Genomic DNA, 19,439 nt, shown 5'->3' with positions numbered 1-19,439 from the left:
ATAGAGAACAATGGAGGGGATGGGGGCAACCTGTTTGGAGGCCCGTAGAATTGGACCCCCAGTCTAATGTTCTTGAAACTTGGTGGGTATCTTGGGGAGAGGCTCCATCAGCTACCCTGCGAGTTTGGATTCTCTCCCTCAAACCACCTACCCTCCAGCCCCCTAGAATATACCCTATGTTTTCACCATTGACTTCAATGGCCCATAGGATACAATGGAGCTGAAATTGACATTTGGCTGGTGGAAAGACTCCCCAATGGGCTCCTACTGCCGAAACTGACACGCCGGCCAAAATTGATTCTGCCCGATTCGGCTGCCAGCCCAGGATGGAGCCTGTGGGGCTGCCGACAGGTGGGGAAGTTGTGGGGCCTTGGTAGGAAGTCTGGGCCCCAGAATGCTTCAATGTAGCAACGGGCCTGCATGGAGTTGGCTTTGCAAGAATGTCCCAAACTAAGCCTAGATGATTCCAAAAAATACAGCAAGTTTAGAAGTGTGTCCTATGTCAGAAGTCTGAAAACTACCATTCAAGAGTATATCAAATCAAATCAAAATATAGTGGACAATACAGCAGAAGTAGAAAAGGGTAAGAGTTCAGTAGCACCTTAAAAACTAATGAACTTTGTGGTAGGGTATGAAGTGCATGAAGCTCACGAAAGTTCATCCCCTGCCACAAATTTTGTTAGCCTTTAAAGTGCTACTGGACTCTTATTCTTTTCTACAGCTACAGACAGACTAACACTGCTACCCATCTTAATACAGCAGAGAACACGATCTCCAGCCAAAAGCATTTCCTCATTAGAGCACTAGGGGGCACTAGACTCCAGTAGAACTGCTCTGGTCTATTCCATCATGGCCTTGGCATATTTTTAAAAATTAATATTGTATTGTAATCTCCCCCCCCCATTTTTGACCATTTTTAGCACTGACGTGTTACTGCGTGTGTGCAGTGGAAGGGAGCAATGTCTTCTCTAGTATAGAAGCCTAGATTCTGCATCCAGCCTCCTGTCCCTCCTCCTTGCACATCACAAGTTTATTGATGTACCCTATCTTCCACTGCTCTCCTCTCCTCCATTTTATTCTCACAACAACCTTGCAAGGTAGGTAAGGCTGACAGTGTGTGACTGATAGTCCCAAGGTCACCCCCAGCAAGCTTCTTTCTCAGCAGAGTAGGGATTCCAGCCTGGCTCTCCCAGATCCTATTCCGACATTCTAACCACTCCACCACATTGGCTCTCAGTTGGAGCAGATGGTTTGCTGCCTCCTGCTGGAACAAAGGTCCCCTGGCCACCAATACCTACCCCGTGGGTGGGATGCAATGTACTCTCTACTGAGCGAGACTTTGCCGATGACATCATCGTGCCTGCAAAAAATCAAGAACAGAGATGGCACACAATGGGGTTTGGAAAAAGGAATGGTATGAGCTCTTGAGAGCCAAAGATTTGAGGTGGGTCCACAGCTCACTCATGGAGCACATGCTTTGCATGCAGAAGGTCCCAAGGTCAGTGCCCTGCATCTCCTGTTAAAAAGAACCAGGTAGCAGGTGATGTGACAGACCTCTGCCTGAGACCCTGGACAGTTGCTACCAGTCTGATAAGGCAAGACTGACCTTGGTAGGTCCAAGTTCTGACTTAATATAAAGCAGCTTCACATGTGTTCATGCGTGCGATTAGGCTTGTAGAAAACGCAAGGGCACACCACTATGTATGTGACAGAGAAGAAATCAAGGTGTTGAGTAAATCCATCATCATCATCATCATCATCATCATTATCTGATCCTGATGCATTTTGCCTGTGACTTTGTCAGGGGATCTATTGCATAAACCTCCAGTCTCACTTTGAGCAGCTTCACATGTGTTCATGTGTGTGATGTGCATCTGCTATGTGCCAGAAAACAACAATCCCTTGGCTTAACTACAAGTTCGTTAGTACTGCTAAATAAAATATAGAAATGAAAACGTAATGAAGTATTCAACATGTTCCATTTTACAGTATTACTAAACCAATAAACAAACACACACACAAATACACAGTCATCTGGCATGCCTCTCACTCAAAACTCTGCTTCTGGTGCAATGCATCCTCCTCTCCAGTAGAGGCACACCACACACTGACCAGCTGTTACTTTGTCCTCACACACCACCTCCCACTCCCTGTGACTACCCCGGTCCTGCAGACCAGATGTGAGTTGAGAGTTCTATGTTGAAACTTAATTCTCAGGCACGTGGGGGGAGCTTTATGGATTGGGGCCATGCAGACAGGAAGCTTAAACCAGTCCTGCTTTCTGCACCCAAAGGCCTCAGGGAGCTGCTATTTGCCCCACTGCAGAAACTTACACACAGCCCATCAGTGCAGTAAGCTTCAGCAACAGGGCCAGAAATGGCTTCCCCTGGGCCCATTGAGGTTCAGTAAACGGCACAGTGGGGAGGATTAAGTCGCTTCTCCCCACATGCTATGGCCCTTGTATTAAGTGAGCCCCACATGTTGGGGAATTGAGTTCTGACCATGGAATTCCCAGGACAAGATTGATTGACAAAACGGGGGAGGGGAGCGCGAGAATGACATAATGTGTTGGTAGGCCTCTGAGAGAGTTCTGCAGGACAGATGGAAGCAACGGCTGGTGTCTGTGTGCAGAGAAATCCTGGCATCTCACCACGTCTGATTCACAGGGGAGGCTTCTAAAGGAGGACTTTAAAGGAGATACCAGGTTTGTGAGCTCCCGGTGGTCCAGCTCCCACCTGGAGGGAGGAAAGCATCCAGGGAGGGACTCGGCTGCCTCCTCCGTTGGCTTTGGCACCTGACATCTGCTTGTCTATGAAAGATGCAGAAGGATACATCGAAGAACGTAAAGCAGGAAGGATGGGAGGATCCATCACTAACCCTCCCAGCCTTCCAAATCTAGGGCCCAGAGAAGTACCAATACGGTTTCTCTGCAATGCTCCCTCTAAGCTGTGGAGTCTGGTGAGCAAAAATTCTACTCTGTGAGCTACTGGCATTGAAGTTGTGAGCGAGCAATTTGGCTACTGAATAAATCAGTTTGCTCTGGAGCCCTCCTTCCCGAGCGAAGACAACAATATGTGAGCCGGAGGCTAAAAAACTGTGAGCTAGCTCACACTAACTCAGCTTAGAGGGAACACTGGTCACAAATATCTACTGCGGGTGCTCTCCTGGTGCTGTGGGACTCCGCCAAGGACCCCTGCAGGGGAAGCACCAAATCCCTCCACTCACCAGACAACACTGTTGCGTGGTCCATTTGGAATCCTCATCCTGGAGGACTGTTTCCCCCTAGAACTCATGTGAAACCGGGTGAGGGGGGGATGGCAAGGAAAACCCATCCTCCTCCCCCTGTCTTTTCCCACACAACATCATTAAGCCCTCCACTTAAAAAGGATGGAAGAGCAGGAAAGCTGCCCTGTTTCTCCAAAACAGCTGCCCTGCTACTTCTGTAAGCAACGGATGGCTCCAGGCACCTTTGCTGTCTCTGACCCCTCACTTAATACATAAAGGGGTACGGAAAGGGTTCCTCCTTCTCTTCTCTCTTGCAACCCCCCCAAAAAAAACCCGTCAGCCTTTTTAAAAAAAAATTCCACTTCCCCAGCAACACCACCAGAGAGAAACAACCCACAATTTAGCTAGCAAAATTGGGAGCCCTGCCCTCCATACTCTGCGGATGCGCTACGGCAAGGGCTGCTGGGGAGGGCGGACGACGGCCAAGAAATGCATTTCAGTGGCAGTGGAGGAGAGAAAACGCACCTCCTTTCCAGCCACCCAGAATTCTTCCACCCACACTTTTAAACTCAAGGCTCACTTGCTGTGCCAAGGAGAGGCCTTGGCTCGGTGGCAAAACACCTGCTTTGCATGCAGAAGGTCCCGGGGTCATCTTCTGGCATCTCTCCTTTAACACATCTCAGGGAGCAGGTGTTGCAGAGGATGTTTCTCTGCCTGAGCCAGCCACCCCCAGAAAATAGTCAGTGCTGAGACAGATGAACTGACACTCTGGCTCAGTGGTAGGTAGGGTATATAGGAGCCATCGGCACAGCTGGAGATCAAATGCCAAACTAGACATGCCCATTGCCTGATGATGCAAGACACTGTGCTTCTAATACAAAAGTTCCCAGGTTCGGTCTCCAGATAAAAGAAGGCTCTGAAATCACAGGGATCAAGAGCACCTTTCTTCGCTTGAGACTCGCAGTCCTTCAGAGAAGATTGTACTGAATTAGATGGACCTGTGGTCTGAATCAGTTTAAGACTACTTTGTTTACTTTGGCCACCAAATGGGAAGGGAGCACTCACTAGAGAGGACCTTGATGCTGGGAAAGATTGAAGGTAAAAGAAGAAGAGGATGGTAAAGGAGGAGATGGTTAGACAGTGTTATCGATGCAATGAACATGAAGTTGAGCGAACTCCGGAGGACGGCAGAGGACAGGAGGGCCTGGCGTGATGTGGTCCATGGGGGTCACTAAGAGTCGGACTTGACTGTGTGACTGAACAACAACACACTGCCACCCTCCCAAATACAGTTGGCACAAAAATAAGTGATGCACTATGCAAGCATGAATTCTCTTATATTTGCACAGGGGAATGCAAAAGGTCTCTTCCTTGGCTTTTCAGAGCGACATGAGAATTCTCTCAACACATTTATGCATTTAGAAACACCATCAGTATTAGTTGGAAGAAAAAACTGCAATCATTTCAGGTCAGTCAGTTTGACATTCCTGGCCAGAATCCTCCAGAATTTGGAAGTCAGAGGACCAGTCCCTTTCTTCTGCCTACCATAAGCTCTGAGTCCTTCTGCACTCCCTCCAACTGAGCAGCTCAACACTGTGTCCTCTTTGACCATATGAACTGTGGCTCTGCCTCCAAATTCTAGACTCCATCCCTCCCTGCCATCTCTGCTTCAGGTCACCTGTATCATTTCCTAAGCATTGGGGGTCTGACCCTGAAAAACATGCAGGTTTGGACAGCCTGAAAGAGCTACATTTGGCAGCATCGCTGGCTGCGTGTTACCTGCTGGCAGGAATAGTCACTTTGCTTCCAGAAAATGTCAACTCCTACTCTGCCCAGAATTTTCATGTGCAGAAAGACTTGGGGGAAGGCCACTAGCTCAGTTTGGTGTAGTGGTTAAGTGCGTGGACTCTAATCTGGGAGAACCGGGTTTGATTCCCCACTCCTCCACTTGCACCTGCTGATGTGACCTTGGGTCAGTCACAAGCTCTGGCACAGCTGTCCTTGAAAAAGAGCAGTTTGTGTCAGAGTTCTCTCAGCCCCACCCACCACACAGGGTGTCTGTTGTGGGGAGGGGAAGGGAAAGGAGTTTGTCAGCCGCTCTGAGACTCCGTGAAGGGCGGGGTATAAATCCAATCTCTTCTTCTTTTCTTCTTCTTCTTCTTCAGTGGAAGAGCACATCCTACACACGAAGAATGCACCCAGGTTCCATCTCTGACATCTTCAGCGCAAAAGACTTCAGGTCGCAGGAGTAGAGAAAAGACCTTTGCTGGAGACCTTGGAGAGCGGCTGTGAGTCACCGCAGAGAGGGCTTGTTGGTGAAATGAACCACGCAGTCTGTTTCAGCATGGGGGAAATGGGGGGGAAAACCCAGAATAAAAAGAAGGCAGCTTTGCGTGTTCAAAGATGAGCAAGAAGAGGGGAGGGTGGCAGGTCCACAGCTGCAATCCGATGCACCCTAACCCCTCCAAACACAAAGGGGCTCATTTCCAAAACAAACTTGCCCAAGGCTGTACCGCATCATAGTTCCTTCCAATGTTATGTTTTACGCAGGTTTGTACTGCAAATAAGCAATGTGACTTCCTTCTCGTATAATAGGATTACCTTCCTGACAGCCCCTCCAGTGCACACGGAAATCTCCTCCACCGGACCCGCCTGGAACAACTGAAACAATTGCACTTGCCAGACAAAAAATTAGACACAGAGATTAATTTAACAGCCAGGCTGAAGGCAACTCCAGGGAAGGATCTGCTCAGGGCCAGACTGCCAAATTTGTGTCCTGGGGCTTTCCCTCCTCCCTTATGTTTTGCATAGCATTACGAAGGCCTCAACAGAAATTAATCTCATGAAAATTAACACATAAAATTATTTGATACTTTATGTACTTGTAACTGCATTTGTTTTCCATCATCCTTTGCTAGCAACTCTCCTTTACCCTGTGTGGTCTCCCCCCTCTTCACCATCTACATTTAGACTGTAAACTCCTTGGGGCAGGGACCAGTCCGTTTTCTTATATGATTCTTTTGAGGTAACATGAACCTGTTAGAGGTTCTGGTGCATTTACATGGTCTAATTGTTTCTGGAAAGACTTTGGAGGAGCACAAAGAGAGACTCTTAAAAGTCCTTGACTGGTGGGAAGTGTCTGACTCGAAGCTGTCTCTAGGTAAGTGCTAATTTTGCCAGACTTCGGTAAAATACATGAGGCATATTGTATCTGAAGAAGGAATTGCTACTGGCCCTGCTAAGATATAAACCCCTGGCCAAGGCCTGTTAATCTCAAAACCCTACAGTCATTTTTTGGTTCCTGTGGCCATTATAAACTATTATAACAACAAATTCCTCTAAGAACAACTTCCTGTAGACATGTAGGCTGAGGGATTAGATCCATGTCTGTGAGAGCCACTGCAGTATAGTGGCTAGAACGCCAGATCAAGGAAACCTGGTTTCAAACTCCTGCTCAGCTAATAGGTGACCTCGATCCAGGGACACGTTCTTTCTCAGAAGAAAATAAAAGATGGAGGGAACCATATAAACCACCCTCAGCTCTTCAGATGAAGGGGGGGGAGATCATATGCCTTCCCTGATTTACTGAGTGGCAAGAACTTCCAGGAACCCAACTACACGTTACAAAAACCATGTGTACTGATGGAGTATATGTAGGTTTCCCCAAAGGGGTAAACAGCATACTGCTGGGGCCATTTCAGATTGGGAAAACAGCTTTGGGAGGGACACGCAAACATATTCTCCCGCCTGCTGTAGTCCAGATCCAAATTGGGACCCTGTGAGCCTGGGAAAAGACTTGTTCCCAGGGACTTGTGAAATGTCTGACTGAAGGTCCATGTGGTAAGCCAGACACAACTCAGGCACGCTGCTTGCATTTGTTCCCTTTGGAGGAGAGGGCGCTAGAGTCTTACAACATTTTTGAAGGCATCTTTACCTACAAATATATGAGCAGAGAATAGGTGGAGGCAAAGAGGCCCTTGGACAAGGCAGCAAACCTGCTGTCCCAAAGAGACAAAGAAGGAAGTTCCTATACTCCAAAGTGTTTCAGCCAACCCGCTGTTGTCTCTGTTTCTCTGTCTGTTCCAGACTCATACCTACAATTTCCTCTGACAGGGAAGGCTCACTTCCTCCAAACTCTGATGGGTACTGATGGTCAATGGACCATCTCCCAACCATTTAAGCCAAGGAGGAACACTGAGGTGTGTACCATGAGGTGTGTCACTCTGAGACTAGCGCCATAGCAACAGGCCCATTCACAGCAATCAGGCCACAAACCCGCAACACTACTATTGATAATCTATGCATCTAATAATGATGTGTGGCTTTCATCTGTCGATATCGAAATCCATGGATCAGGACCACACTGACACTAAATAGTTTTTTCCTGCAAACTTGAGAAACCAAGAGTCAGAGAAGTAGGGGGAGAAGGGAGGAAACAAAGGTGTGTGTGGGGGGGAATGGGATGGCTGCTCCCCCTTTGTACCTCCCACTTGTACTACATCACACTAATAATATTACTACCGATGGTGTTACATGCACTGACATCAACACATGTAGAGGGAGAGTGAGCATGAGCATGGTGGTCTCCCCCCACACACACACTTATGCATGATCAATTGCTCATGAGTACAAAATCTGTGCATGTGGGAGCACATGCTTGTCCTAGAAAAAGCAGTGTTCCTAATCACAGGGATGGCTCCTAGGTATGTACACTTGCCTTGCGCATAGACCCTGTGATCCTGAGCCAGTAGTCTTAAGTAGGCATGGGGCCATGGCCAGTGCGCTCATGCATGTTCTACCTCTATGCATGTTGCTTTTGACAAATTTCATGCGGTCTGTAGAGGGATCATATGATGATTATATGGGACCTTCACAAAATTCAATCTGACAAAGGACTTGCCACATCTCTCTTCCCTACTTACCCAATGGTATCTTCATCAAGCATATAGAAAGAGAGGTTGTGGAACCCCATGGGCAAGTGCAGGGTATATTCCTCTCCCCAGAAAGGGTTCAGATTTCTCCACACAGTTGCAGTCCTGCAAAGAAGATGCATGGAAACGTCAGCGCCCAGAAGCCTGTGGTCTTTTGTGGTGGCATTTATAACAAGCTTGACCAATCCAGAGGCTTCATACTGCCTGCCAATCACAAGGGCCAATGTGGTACAACCTTATTCCCTTCTGAACTATTAGGCTTGTGTAGTTTTTTTAGACCTCAGGGTTCAAGCCCTAAGATCCTGGATACTAGCTGAGAACTGGTTCATACATGCAAGAGCATGAGAAGGTTAAATGTTGGGGACGTTGAAACAGGATTCTACCACAGGGGGTGGGTACCAGCTCTGAATGCTCCTCCATACAAAAAAAACAAAACCCTTCCCTGAAAACAGAAAGCCAGGAGTGGAAGGTTCTACTGACTCTCTTTGCTTGCTGAGCTATTTTTCTATTTGCAAGTAACCTTTTAACAGAACGGAGCATTCCAAAATGCCCATCTCTGCCTGCAGTCTGAAGCGATGCAATCCATTCTGACACATCATTCTCTTGCATGTGTGAACCAGACTTTAAGGTGTTGCTAAAGGGCCTCGCCCAGACTTGGATAGCCTGGGCTGGCTCAATCTCAGAAGCCAAGCAGGGTCAGCCTTGGTTAGTATCTGGATGGGAGACCACCAAGGAATTCAAGGGTAGCTATGCAGAGGAAGGCACTGGCAAACCACCACTGAATTTCTCTTGCCTTGAAAACTCTACGGAGGTCACCATAAGTCAGCTGTAAATTGATGGTAAAAAAATTGGGGGGGGGGTTTCTTGGATGCTAGAGTGGAACATTCTGACTCCTCCAGGTCAGAACAACCCCCCCCAAGTTATCCCAACACAGCCAGGAGTTGTATATTGGACAAGGAGCCATAGGGCCCCAACCTCACCTCTCCTGCACCAGCATAATCACTTACTCATTCCGCGAAAAAAATCTTTACAGCTCAATCTTCTGCCTTCTTCAGGCCCTTTAAAATGTCGTTAACTTCGAGCAAATATTTGAGATGAGAAGGGAGTGTCAAGGCAACGCATGGGGCAAGAAGAAGCTCCTATCAGCTTAACAAGATCTCAGGAAGAGGATCAGGACTCCTTATGCCCTGGGCACTGCACAGTGCCAAACAGCTGCCAAGCTGGCACCAGTGAAGCAATACCCAGAAAGGAAAACAGAGAGGGACAGTATTCTCACTCCCAGAGGGGAAGACAGCCAGCATGGTGTAGTGGTTAAAAGTGTCAGACTAGGACCTGGAAAACACAGGTTCAAATCCCCACTCTGCCATGGGAACTTGCCGGGTGTCCTTGGGCCAGGCACACTGTCTCAGCCTGACCCACCTCACAGGATGGTTGTGAGGATAAAAGGCAGGAGAGGAGAATGATGCAAGCCACTTTGGGGTCCCTATTGGGGGGAAAGGTGAGAGATAAAATAAATAAACATTTTGACCCTGAACTGGAAATCTACACATTGAATAAAGCTCTGGAAACAATATCAGTCTTGGGGAAGGGCCAGACCACACATGATGCTGGGGGTGCAGGACTGGCTTTGCCCTCCACCCCACCAGGGCATAATCTGGCTGCCATGAGTGAGGAGCGCAATCCGGATGAAGGCTATGTCACTTGAACATTTACTTAGGTACATAGAGGCTCGCGGTGCTTTCTCTCCCCAGTCCTCCCAGAGAGCTCCTTCTGTTGACTTGCAGCCCTGTGAGGAGGCTGGGGCAGAAAGGCGCTTCCCTGACCCCCCCCCCTTAGGCGGGACGTTTGAACCTGTCTCCGATGGCCTGCTGCCACCAACCCTGGTTTTGTTAATGGCCCTTTGTACCTGGCACTGCCCAGAGGTACGATGCCAAAGGAGGATTTCACAGTAGCGTTGGAAAATAACCTTGGCCGTGAGTAAGGAATTGTGCAAGGCTCCTTAGTTAAACAACTTTATTACTGCAAGGCACAAACTCATCAAGTAACTACAAGACAGTTCTAGGTACAGCTGAGTAAATAAAAGAACATGAAAGAAAGGTTGCTGGCTGGGTAACTTAAAATACCTGAACATCTGGTCTAGCCTCAGTGGAAGGCTGGCTGCTGAAGCCCCCAAGGATGCCCCTGAAGGCAGCAAGCAATAACTCTTCCCCAATCTCACCCATCTACCTTCCTTGATTTGTTTTATTTCTTTAGCCACGTTATTTTAGTCTGTCTTTCTCACTGGGACAAGGCGGAATACACAGACTGAGTCATTACAATCTACAGGAGGAGACTATCAGTGAACAATGCAATAGGATTGCGGGTGTAGGCCCAACCAGAAGTCTAAAAAACAGAACTGAAGCAAAGCATAAGTATTAACATGACACATTAAATGATGCAAACTTACACATAGTAGGATCTGACTTACAGCAAACCATACATGGGGGTATAGACCACAGTTTTGGGGCCCCACCTTGTGGAAAGACCTGCCTGAGGAGATCAGGAAGTCTCCCCCTCTCCTGGCTTTCCACTAGGGCTAAATGAAAAATGGAAAAGAACTGTGACAATTTAGCGCTTAATAATATATTCATAAATCATAATGTACAATAACAGAAATATAAATAGAAATAGTGAATGTAGTAGACGGTGGTCTCCGGAATGATGTGCCGTTTCGAAGATGATCTTCTTCTGAACAAGGAGGTGTACATAAACTGTCTTTCAACAATTCATTTCTTTTGGTGACGTATTTACAATATATTGTTGATTAGCTATGTTCTTCAATGGGCTATGGTTGCTGAATGCCTCCTGAAGGCTCTGGGCCACGCCCCCAACGTGAGTGACGTGGCTGTGGGGGGGCGGGGGGGCGGAGTTTCCCCCGGGGCCCAATTCCGCCGCAGCAGAAATCGGGCCTCCAAAGCAGGGGTTTCCCTGCCCCCCGTCCCCACTTGGCAGCCCTAGTGGAAAGCCAGGAGAGGGGGAGCCTTCCTGATCTCCTCAGGCAGGTCTTTCCACAAGGTGGGGCCTACAACTGAGACGGCAAGTGGATGGGCAATTGTCTTTCCTACCATTTGCTGGTGTGCACCTGAAGGCCCTGATCAGACAAGTGAAATTGTCATGGCAGAGCACAAACGGAGAGACAGTCTTGCAGATATGAGGGTCCAAGGCCATGAAGGGCTTTGCCTGTTATAGTCAATACTTTAAACTGAGCCTGGTAACTGATGGGCAGCCAGTGGAGTGCAGTGACTGCAGAATGGAAGTAATACGTGTGATCCATCTAGCACCCACTAATAGCCAAGCCATGGCATTCTGGACCAGTTGAGAGCTTCCAAATTGACTTTGAGAGGATACCAATGTACAGCACATTACAGTAGTCTAGTCTGTTAGGGTGATGTGGATCCAGAGGGCCAGATCAGCTGTATCCAGGTATGCAGTCTTTTTCCTGATTTGGAAGAAAGTCTGATTTGGAAGAAATACTTTTTTGCAGCTGCATTAACTCACTACTCCAGCAATAATGCTGGATCCCCGTATAACCCCAAGACTCTTAACTGAGTCAACAAGGGTCAGCTGAATTCCATCGAAAATGGGGAGCATAATGTCCTTCAGGACCTCTGCCTTCCCAACCAGCATTGCTTCTGTCTTTCCAGGGTTTAATTTCAATTTATTCACTCCTGGAGATTTAACCAGAGCAGCTGGACAGCACTTTAGGACCTCTGCTGCATCTCCAGGAGATTTGGATAAGGATATATATATAGCTGTGCATAATCTACATGCTGTTGTCAACCAACTCCAAAACTATGACTGATTTGGCCTAAGAGATTAAAGAGTGTGGGCAAAAGGACTGTGCCCTGTGGGATCCCATAGGATAGGTCCCACACTGATAATAACTGGTCTCCAATGACAATTCTTTGGATCTGGTCTATGAAGAATGATTTGAACCAGTCCAATGCACAACCCTGGTGCCTCAACAAGATCACATGGTCTACTGTATCAAAGGTATCAGCTAAACCAGTAAAAGCAACAAGAAGGCCTGCCCTCCATCTATATTTAGATGGAGGTCCTCAACTAAAGCCAGGAGAGTCATCTCCATCCCACAGCCCACTCTGAAACCAGACTGAAAAGGGTCTACAGCAGATGATTTCTCCAGGAAGACCTGGAGCTGGTCTGCTACTGCCTGGAAAGGGCAGATTAGAGACAGGGTGATAGCTGGCTACATCATGGCCGTCACCAATACTTCATAGGTCTTACAGTGAGCTCTATAACATGATCTGTCAGATTCAATATGAGTTCTCCACCGACGCTGTTCTAGATGTCTCCCAACCCTTCACCCAGCTCTATGGTGAACCAGGGGCTGGGTTTTGTCCCATGGGTAGGAGAGATCTTCAAGGGGCAATGTTGTTTCTAACTTCAAGGAGCTTCATATTCCACACTTCCACTACAACCTTAACAGAGCACATGTCTGGAATCCTAAAATCCCTTACAGGATTCTGGAATCCAGTAGGATTCATGAAACTCCATAGGCAGATCATTTTAACTGGGACCTCTTTTCTGTGGAGTGTTGGAACCACATTGTCCTTGTGTACTGACTAGCAGGCTTGGAGCATCAGGCACCAGAAGTCAGGCCAAGCAGAGCCATTCGGTCCAAAGGTCCAGGTTCCAGAAGTCAGGCAAGGCAGAGTCGGTGGCTGAGTGTCTATTGAACACATTGCATCCACACCCAACAGCCTCCCTTGGCTGGTTTTTATAGTCATATGCTTAAGGAGAAGAGATTGCATTTATACTCCACCCTTCACTCAGAGTCTCAGAATGACTTATAATCTCCTTCCCTACCTCTCCCCACAACAGACACCCTGTGAGGTAGGTGGGGCTAAGAGAGCTCTGAGAGAACTGCTCTTGAGAGAACAGCTCTGAGAGAACTGTGGTTTGCCCAAGGTCACCAAGCAGCTGCATGTGGAAGAGTGGGGAATCAAACCCAGTTCTCCCAGATTAGAGTCTGCACTCCTAACCACTACACCAAACTAGTCATGCTTGCAGCAGCTACTCATCTTGGTTATCAGCAAGCAGCTGGCGTCGGGCCAGGAGGTGTGCATTTTGCTATCTCTCCTGTAGCTCTGTTCTTAGCCTCTGTCTTTGGTGCTCTAAGGGTGCATGTGATACTGAAGGGCTGGAAATTACCAACTTCCCGATCCTTCAGTGGGAAGCCTTTTTGTTTGAATGAGGGTGTCAGGAACCAGGCCCCGCCATCAGAGCATGGAACAGGTAAAGCGAGGGCACCAACTCCAGCAGCGTTGTCAAGGTCTGGTCCAAGGTCAAAGCACCAAGTCAAGAGCCATCAGTAGTCTGGTCCAAGAGCCAGTCCATACAGTAAGGTCTGGAAGTCCAAGAGTTATCTATGAGCAGGTTCGAGGGTGAGACAAAGGCAGAGTCAGGGTATGGTCCGAAGAGTCACAAGCCCAAGGAAGGATCCAATGCACTGGACATTGCTTCCATGCCTAATAGCCTTCCTTGGCTGGTTTTTATAGCCATATGCTGAAGGGTCATGCTCGCAGCCAACTGCTCAAGAGTAATCCTGCAGCTACTCATTGTTGCTATCAGCATGTAGCTGGCGTTGGGCCAGGAGGTGTGCACTTTGTCCTCTCTCCTGTAACTCTATTCTTAGCCTCCATCTGCGGCATTCTAAGGGTGTGGGTGATACTGGAGGGCTGGAAACGATCAACTGAGCTTCACCTGTTGAATCAGAGCTGGAGGGTGTCACTAGCTCTGCACGAGCTGTTGGCTGTGAACCCTGACAAGCCTGCAGCTCATCTTCCTGCTTGCCTGCTTCTGCTGACTCAGAGCTGGCTACATGGGGCTCCTCTTCTTCTGAGGAGTCCTCGCTATCTCTGAGCCCTGGCTGACTCATGACACCTTGACTTTGAGGAGGTTGTGGTCAGACCACGGTTCAGGGTGAATCTCAGGCCCTGAAATCAAACTTTCCTTCAAAGAGCCAGTGCAAAATATTAAATCCAAGGTGTGACCTCTTTCATGTGCTGGTCCAGTCATATATATATATATATAGATAGATAAATAAATAAATGATTTGAGAGAGATCCAAGACAGACAAAGTAGCTATAAAATTCCAACATCTCCTCTACCCCACACACAAAGGAACAGCTCCCTTTTCAGACTCCCTCCCATGTGGGCCCATAGGGCATTAGCCAATCTGGGTGCCAGGTTCTTGGGCTTAAGCCCACTAGAGCATGGTCCCACCAATCAAGAGGTGTTAAGACACCCAAGAGGTGGCATGCTTTCCCATTGTGTTGCAGATACCCTCTCTGTCCCAGTGAAGTGTATTGATTTCCAGTCTTTGAGGGGGCTTCTCTGCCCATCTGTCTCCATAACTGCCACAGAGTATCTGCCATCTGCCTCTCATCCCACAACAACATATTTATTGACTTCATTTATGCCCCGCCTTTCTCAATAACAGGGACCAAAAGTGGCTTACATCATTCTCTTCTTCTCCATTTTAGCCTGACAATAAACCTGTTAGGCAGGTTAGGCTGAAAGTATATGACTGGTCCAAGGTCACCCAGCAGGCTTTGAAGGGAAAGTGAGAATTGGAACTTGGGTCTCCCTGATCCTAGTCCAACACTCTAACCACTACACCACTAGGGATGGGCACAAACCAAGACAATATGGTTCAGTTCATGGTTCATGGTGTGCCTGGTTTACAAACCATGAACCATCACAAACTTTGAGGTTTGTGATATGGTAGAATGGCCCCTCAGTCATTCTCCCCAAATTCACAGGTGATCTCCAGCTGACTCTCCTCTTCTTGCTCTGTGGCACTGCAAGCTTCAAATGACTGATCTCAAAGCACAATGTCACAAGAAATCCAAGCTGAGGTGGGGGGGTTGCAAGCTTTGTGCAGGAAAATAGGAAGGGGACAGAAAGGCAGGCAGGCAAAGAAGGGGGGACCCTCTTGAAACTGACAAGACTAATCTGAAACTGACAAGGGTGTTTTCAAGGCTGGGGAATTCTGCCCCCCTATTGCTTTGAAGTTTGGTAAACATTTTGTTTGAGCAGAGACAGTCTGTCTGGAAATGTATCCATTCACAACCCGCCATGAACCTCCACAAACTGCTCAAAAGTTTGTGGAAAGTTAGTGCTGGTGGACCTGCCATGAACCCCAAACAGGCTAAAATTTGTCACCAACTTTAGTTTGTGAGCCAGTGCGTGCCCATCCCTGTATACCACGCTGGCTCTTGCAAAGGGAAAGGCAGCAGGAAATTAACTCCTTGCTGCCACACCTATTCCCTGATGGAATCTGCTGCCCTCTCTCAGATTTGCTTTAAACCTTGGTAGAGAAAAAAGACCTTTTTTTTCTCTCTGTTGAGACTGAAAACTGCCCTATGCGTTCCTTTCTGTCACAGGGAACAACGTGCTGACTCCCCTTTCCTCAGCATCACAGCTCCAATATTCCCTGCAGATATTAGTACGCTCTTTTCACCTGTACCACTCAATCTCTGTACCACTCAATCTCTTTCTCTTTTGTAGTAGCAAACAATGCAGTTCCCAACCAGCACCAACTGCCATGGGGGCTGCCTAAATCAATATATACAAGGACTGGATATTCACAATCCTTGGGGAAGCAAGACTTTTTTTGGATCAAGAGGTTCATCAGTGTATGTCACTGACAAACACTGGACTTGGAACCCTGGCAGGAAGGACCATTCACTAGGCATGTCTACTCAAAAGTAAGTGCCACTATGCTCAACAGGGCTCTCTCCCAGAGCAGTGTGCATGGCATTGCTGCTTCAAGTAACTACATGTATAGGGAGAGTTTTTACATTTAAAAAATGTAAGAGCGGTGCAGGTGAACCTGGCTGGATCAGATCGAAGGCCCATCTCATCCAGCATCCTGTTTCCAGCAGTGTGTTGGGATTGGGCCTGAGGATTCCTCATCAGAAGATGAGAACATCGTGGTGGCAGATCCCACGGAGGACAAAACCACGACTGACCTTGAAGTGTCGGGCTCTCTGACCCCCAGAAGGTGTTAGGGAACTTTCACCCAGCTGTGGCTACTGAATGAAAAGCCCAGGAGGCTCAGAAGCAGGAGTTGCCACCAGATTCCTGACATTGCCCAGAGATCCACGAAAGACAGCAGCTGATTGCTAAAGACCCCACAGTTCCCCCCCCCAGGACTGTGGCAGCAGAGAAGACAGAAAGCCCTGGCAGAAGCACAGCTCAGATGGCAGTATGCGTGGCTAGCTTCCTGAGGCTGACCACAAGGCATCTGGAGACCTAGATAGACCATAAGGCTTTGCCCAATGCTTGACGAAGTCCAGCTGTGCGTGCCTGCAGACTTTGGGCCACTGCTACAGCTGCAGGCACTCACTCCTATAAATAGCCTCAGTTCAGCCCTAGCTGCTGTGGGGTCAGCAGCTCTGATCATGATTGCTCGCTGTGATGCCTACCTGAGGTCTCTAGCTATAAACAGGACACGGTGGGCAGCCAGAAGCCTCTGGGAAGACACAAATAGGGCATGAAAGGAACAGCTGCCCCATCATTTATTCCAGCATTTGGCGTTCAGAGGGGTATTGTCTCTGGACATTGATAGATCTACCCTCCATGAATTTCCCTATTAAAAAGCTGTGCAGGCCACTGACCACTGCTGATTGTTGTAGCAGTGAATCCCATGGGGGATACAAAACAGTGCTTCCTGGAGCCTAACGCTCAACTTTACCGGTTGGCCTCATTTTGCACACTCCCATTGGTAATGTGAGTGGGATATTCTTCTGCATGTGCTCCCTGCACACTGAAGGTAGGACTACATGTTATATACCACCAATACATGTTTCCTAAGCATAGGTCTGCTAAATAATACAAATCCTTGGGAGGAAGTGTGGAGAATTGTCAAGGAGGAAGGGATGCACCAACGCACCAATTATCCCCTGTGAAAGTACTTCCCCCTCCTCTTTTCCCCTACAGCCAGTCATCTCCCAGACTTAGGATCTGGGGGGGGGCACATTTGCAGTGGAGTCAATGGGTCGTGAAGGGCTAAACACCAGTACCCTCTCCCCAGGGAAACCTTATAGAAGGAGCTAATGCAGTACAATTTCCCAAACACTTCTAAGACTAAGGCCTACTTCTTACTGGAGTGGCCAACCCGTATCTGAGCTTTAACACTTTAGACGGGAGAAGAATTATATGACTGAATATTCCCTATACAAAATCCTACTCTCTAGACAAGACAGCACTTTCTTCTTCTCCCTGACAAGCTTGATTTCTGTGTGAGGGGAACCTTTAAAAGATATGCTAGAAAATTCAGTCATATCAATCCTCCCTTCGGCACGTTGAAATGGTACAGCCCCAAACGCAGGTCAACTACCTCTATGAGGGGAAAACTGAGGAGTCTAAAGGATCTTGGAATCCCTGCCATGTTTTTAACATTGTAAAACAGGGTGGGGGAGATGTGTGTATTTAAATCAACATGCCCTTTTTCTTTGAAAATACCAGTAGAAAAGCACAGGGGAGGGCTGGGTTTAATTATCAAAACTGAGTGCATGTTGAAGGGTTAAACCTCCTCTAAGGCAAATGCAGTCTGCATGAGTCTACAATTTGACACACATTTGTTTGAGCCTGAAGGGTCCAATAAGACAGAAGACATTAAAAAAATCAGAGCTCCCGGTGTCTTTGCATATCTTTAAAAGTAGCTGGACAGGGTAGAGGTGTGTGTGACAGCCTTTGCCTCTTGTCCTTTGGCAGACAGGAATCAGCTACCCTAAATTACTGCTAGAGAAAAAGAGGTAAGTAACCCATCAGAGGAGCTTAGGAGCTGCGGTGGCTCAAGTGGTTAAGACGCTGAACTGCAGGCTGTGGAAGATCAGTAGTTCAGCAGTTCAAGACCCGGGTGCCGGAAGACAGGGTGAGCTCCTGTCTCTAGTTCCAGCTCCTGCCAACCTAGCAGTTCGAAAGCAAGAAATTGCAAGTAGATAAATAGGTACCACTTAGGTGGGAAGGTAACAGCGTTCCGTGCGCCTTGGTGTTAAGTCATGCCGGCCACATGACCACGGAAACGTCTTCGGACAGCGCTGGCTCTTCGGCTTTGAAACGGAGATGAGCACCGCAACCCTAGAGTCGGATTCGACTGGCTTTCGAGCAAGGGAACCTTTACCTTTACCTTTAACACCTCAGAGGGGTTATTAAAAAAAATAATAAAATGCTTTGGAAAAGAAATTACCCTGAGCAGGGGGTTGAAGAATGAAAAGAAAGAGATCCAAGGAATTAGTTTTAGATGCAAGGAGCAATGAAGTATAAAAACTGGTGATAGGAGATGGAGGAGGAAAGAAAACCAAGCGCTTGTGCATAATGGTAGGAGAAGGAGAGAGGAGGAAGCAGAAATGGATCTGTCGGTTTCTTATATTTATATCCCACTTTTCTGACCACTATTTACCAAAGTGACTGACATCAACAGAGACACGCATTACCCTACACCGCTATGATAACATATAAATCCTAACAACAGAAGGGCAGATGGATGCGGAGATGGAAAATTCCTGACCCAGAAGCCATAACTTTTACATACCTGGCCACCACCTCGTTGTCCACCTTGATGATGCAGTAAGGATCGCTGGTGCCAGACCTTCAGGAGCCAAAGAAACAGGGGTGAGAGTTCATTATTGACTTAGGCATTAAAACTTAAATTAAAACACTTTCTGTACTTCGGTTGAGGGAAGAAACAAACAAACCCATGTTACTCCAAAGATGAGAAACACAATCATTCCAATTCCATGTTACATCAGAAAAACATTTCTACCTATTTAAATAAAAACTGGATACATTCCCCAATAATTAATAAAGCCCTATTTCGCGTATTTCATCAATCTTTTTTAAAAATAAAAACATTCAGGGCTATTTTTGGGCAGGAACGCACAGGAACGGAGTTCTGTCTGGCTCCCAAGTTGGCCACGCCCAGCAGGAACTCATTAGCATAATAGGCCACACCCAACAGCAGAAACTCATTAGGATTGGCTACATTAGGGGGGTGTGGCCTAACATGCAAAGGAGTTCCTGCGACAAAAAAAGTCCTGGGTTTTGACAACAAACAAGGTAAACAGAATAAGAAGCAAAAGGTGGGTGTGGCTGGATGACCACACTTCTGGGGGCATGGGGGTGTGGCCTAATATGCTAATGAGTTTCTGGCGTTGGGTGTGGCCTATTATGCTAATGAGTTCCTGCTGGGCTTTTTCTACAAAAAGAGCCCTG

General features: G+C 47.6%; 1 protein-coding gene across 1 annotated transcript in view; it reads right to left on the bottom strand.

Moving 5' to 3' along the window:
- RASAL1 (RAS protein activator like 1 (GAP1 like)) overlaps nt 1–19,439 on the bottom strand; it is a 69,855-nt gene that overhangs the window by 38,528 nt on the left and 11,888 nt on the right. The window contains 3 exon segments of the mRNA XM_015425294.1: nt 1,299–1,360; nt 8,148–8,261; nt 18,760–18,816. Coding sequence (XP_015280780.1) covers nt 1,299–1,360; nt 8,148–8,261; nt 18,760–18,816 — 233 coding nt within the window.

Source organism: Gekko japonicus, unplaced genomic scaffold (assembly GCF_001447785.1).
Source record: "Gekko japonicus isolate JY-2015 unplaced genomic scaffold, Gekko_japonicus_V1.1 scaffold135, whole genome shotgun sequence".
Classification (NCBI taxonomy): domain Eukaryota; kingdom Metazoa; phylum Chordata; class Lepidosauria; order Squamata; family Gekkonidae; genus Gekko; species Gekko japonicus.
This window is presented reverse-complemented; position numbering and strand designations above follow the sequence as displayed.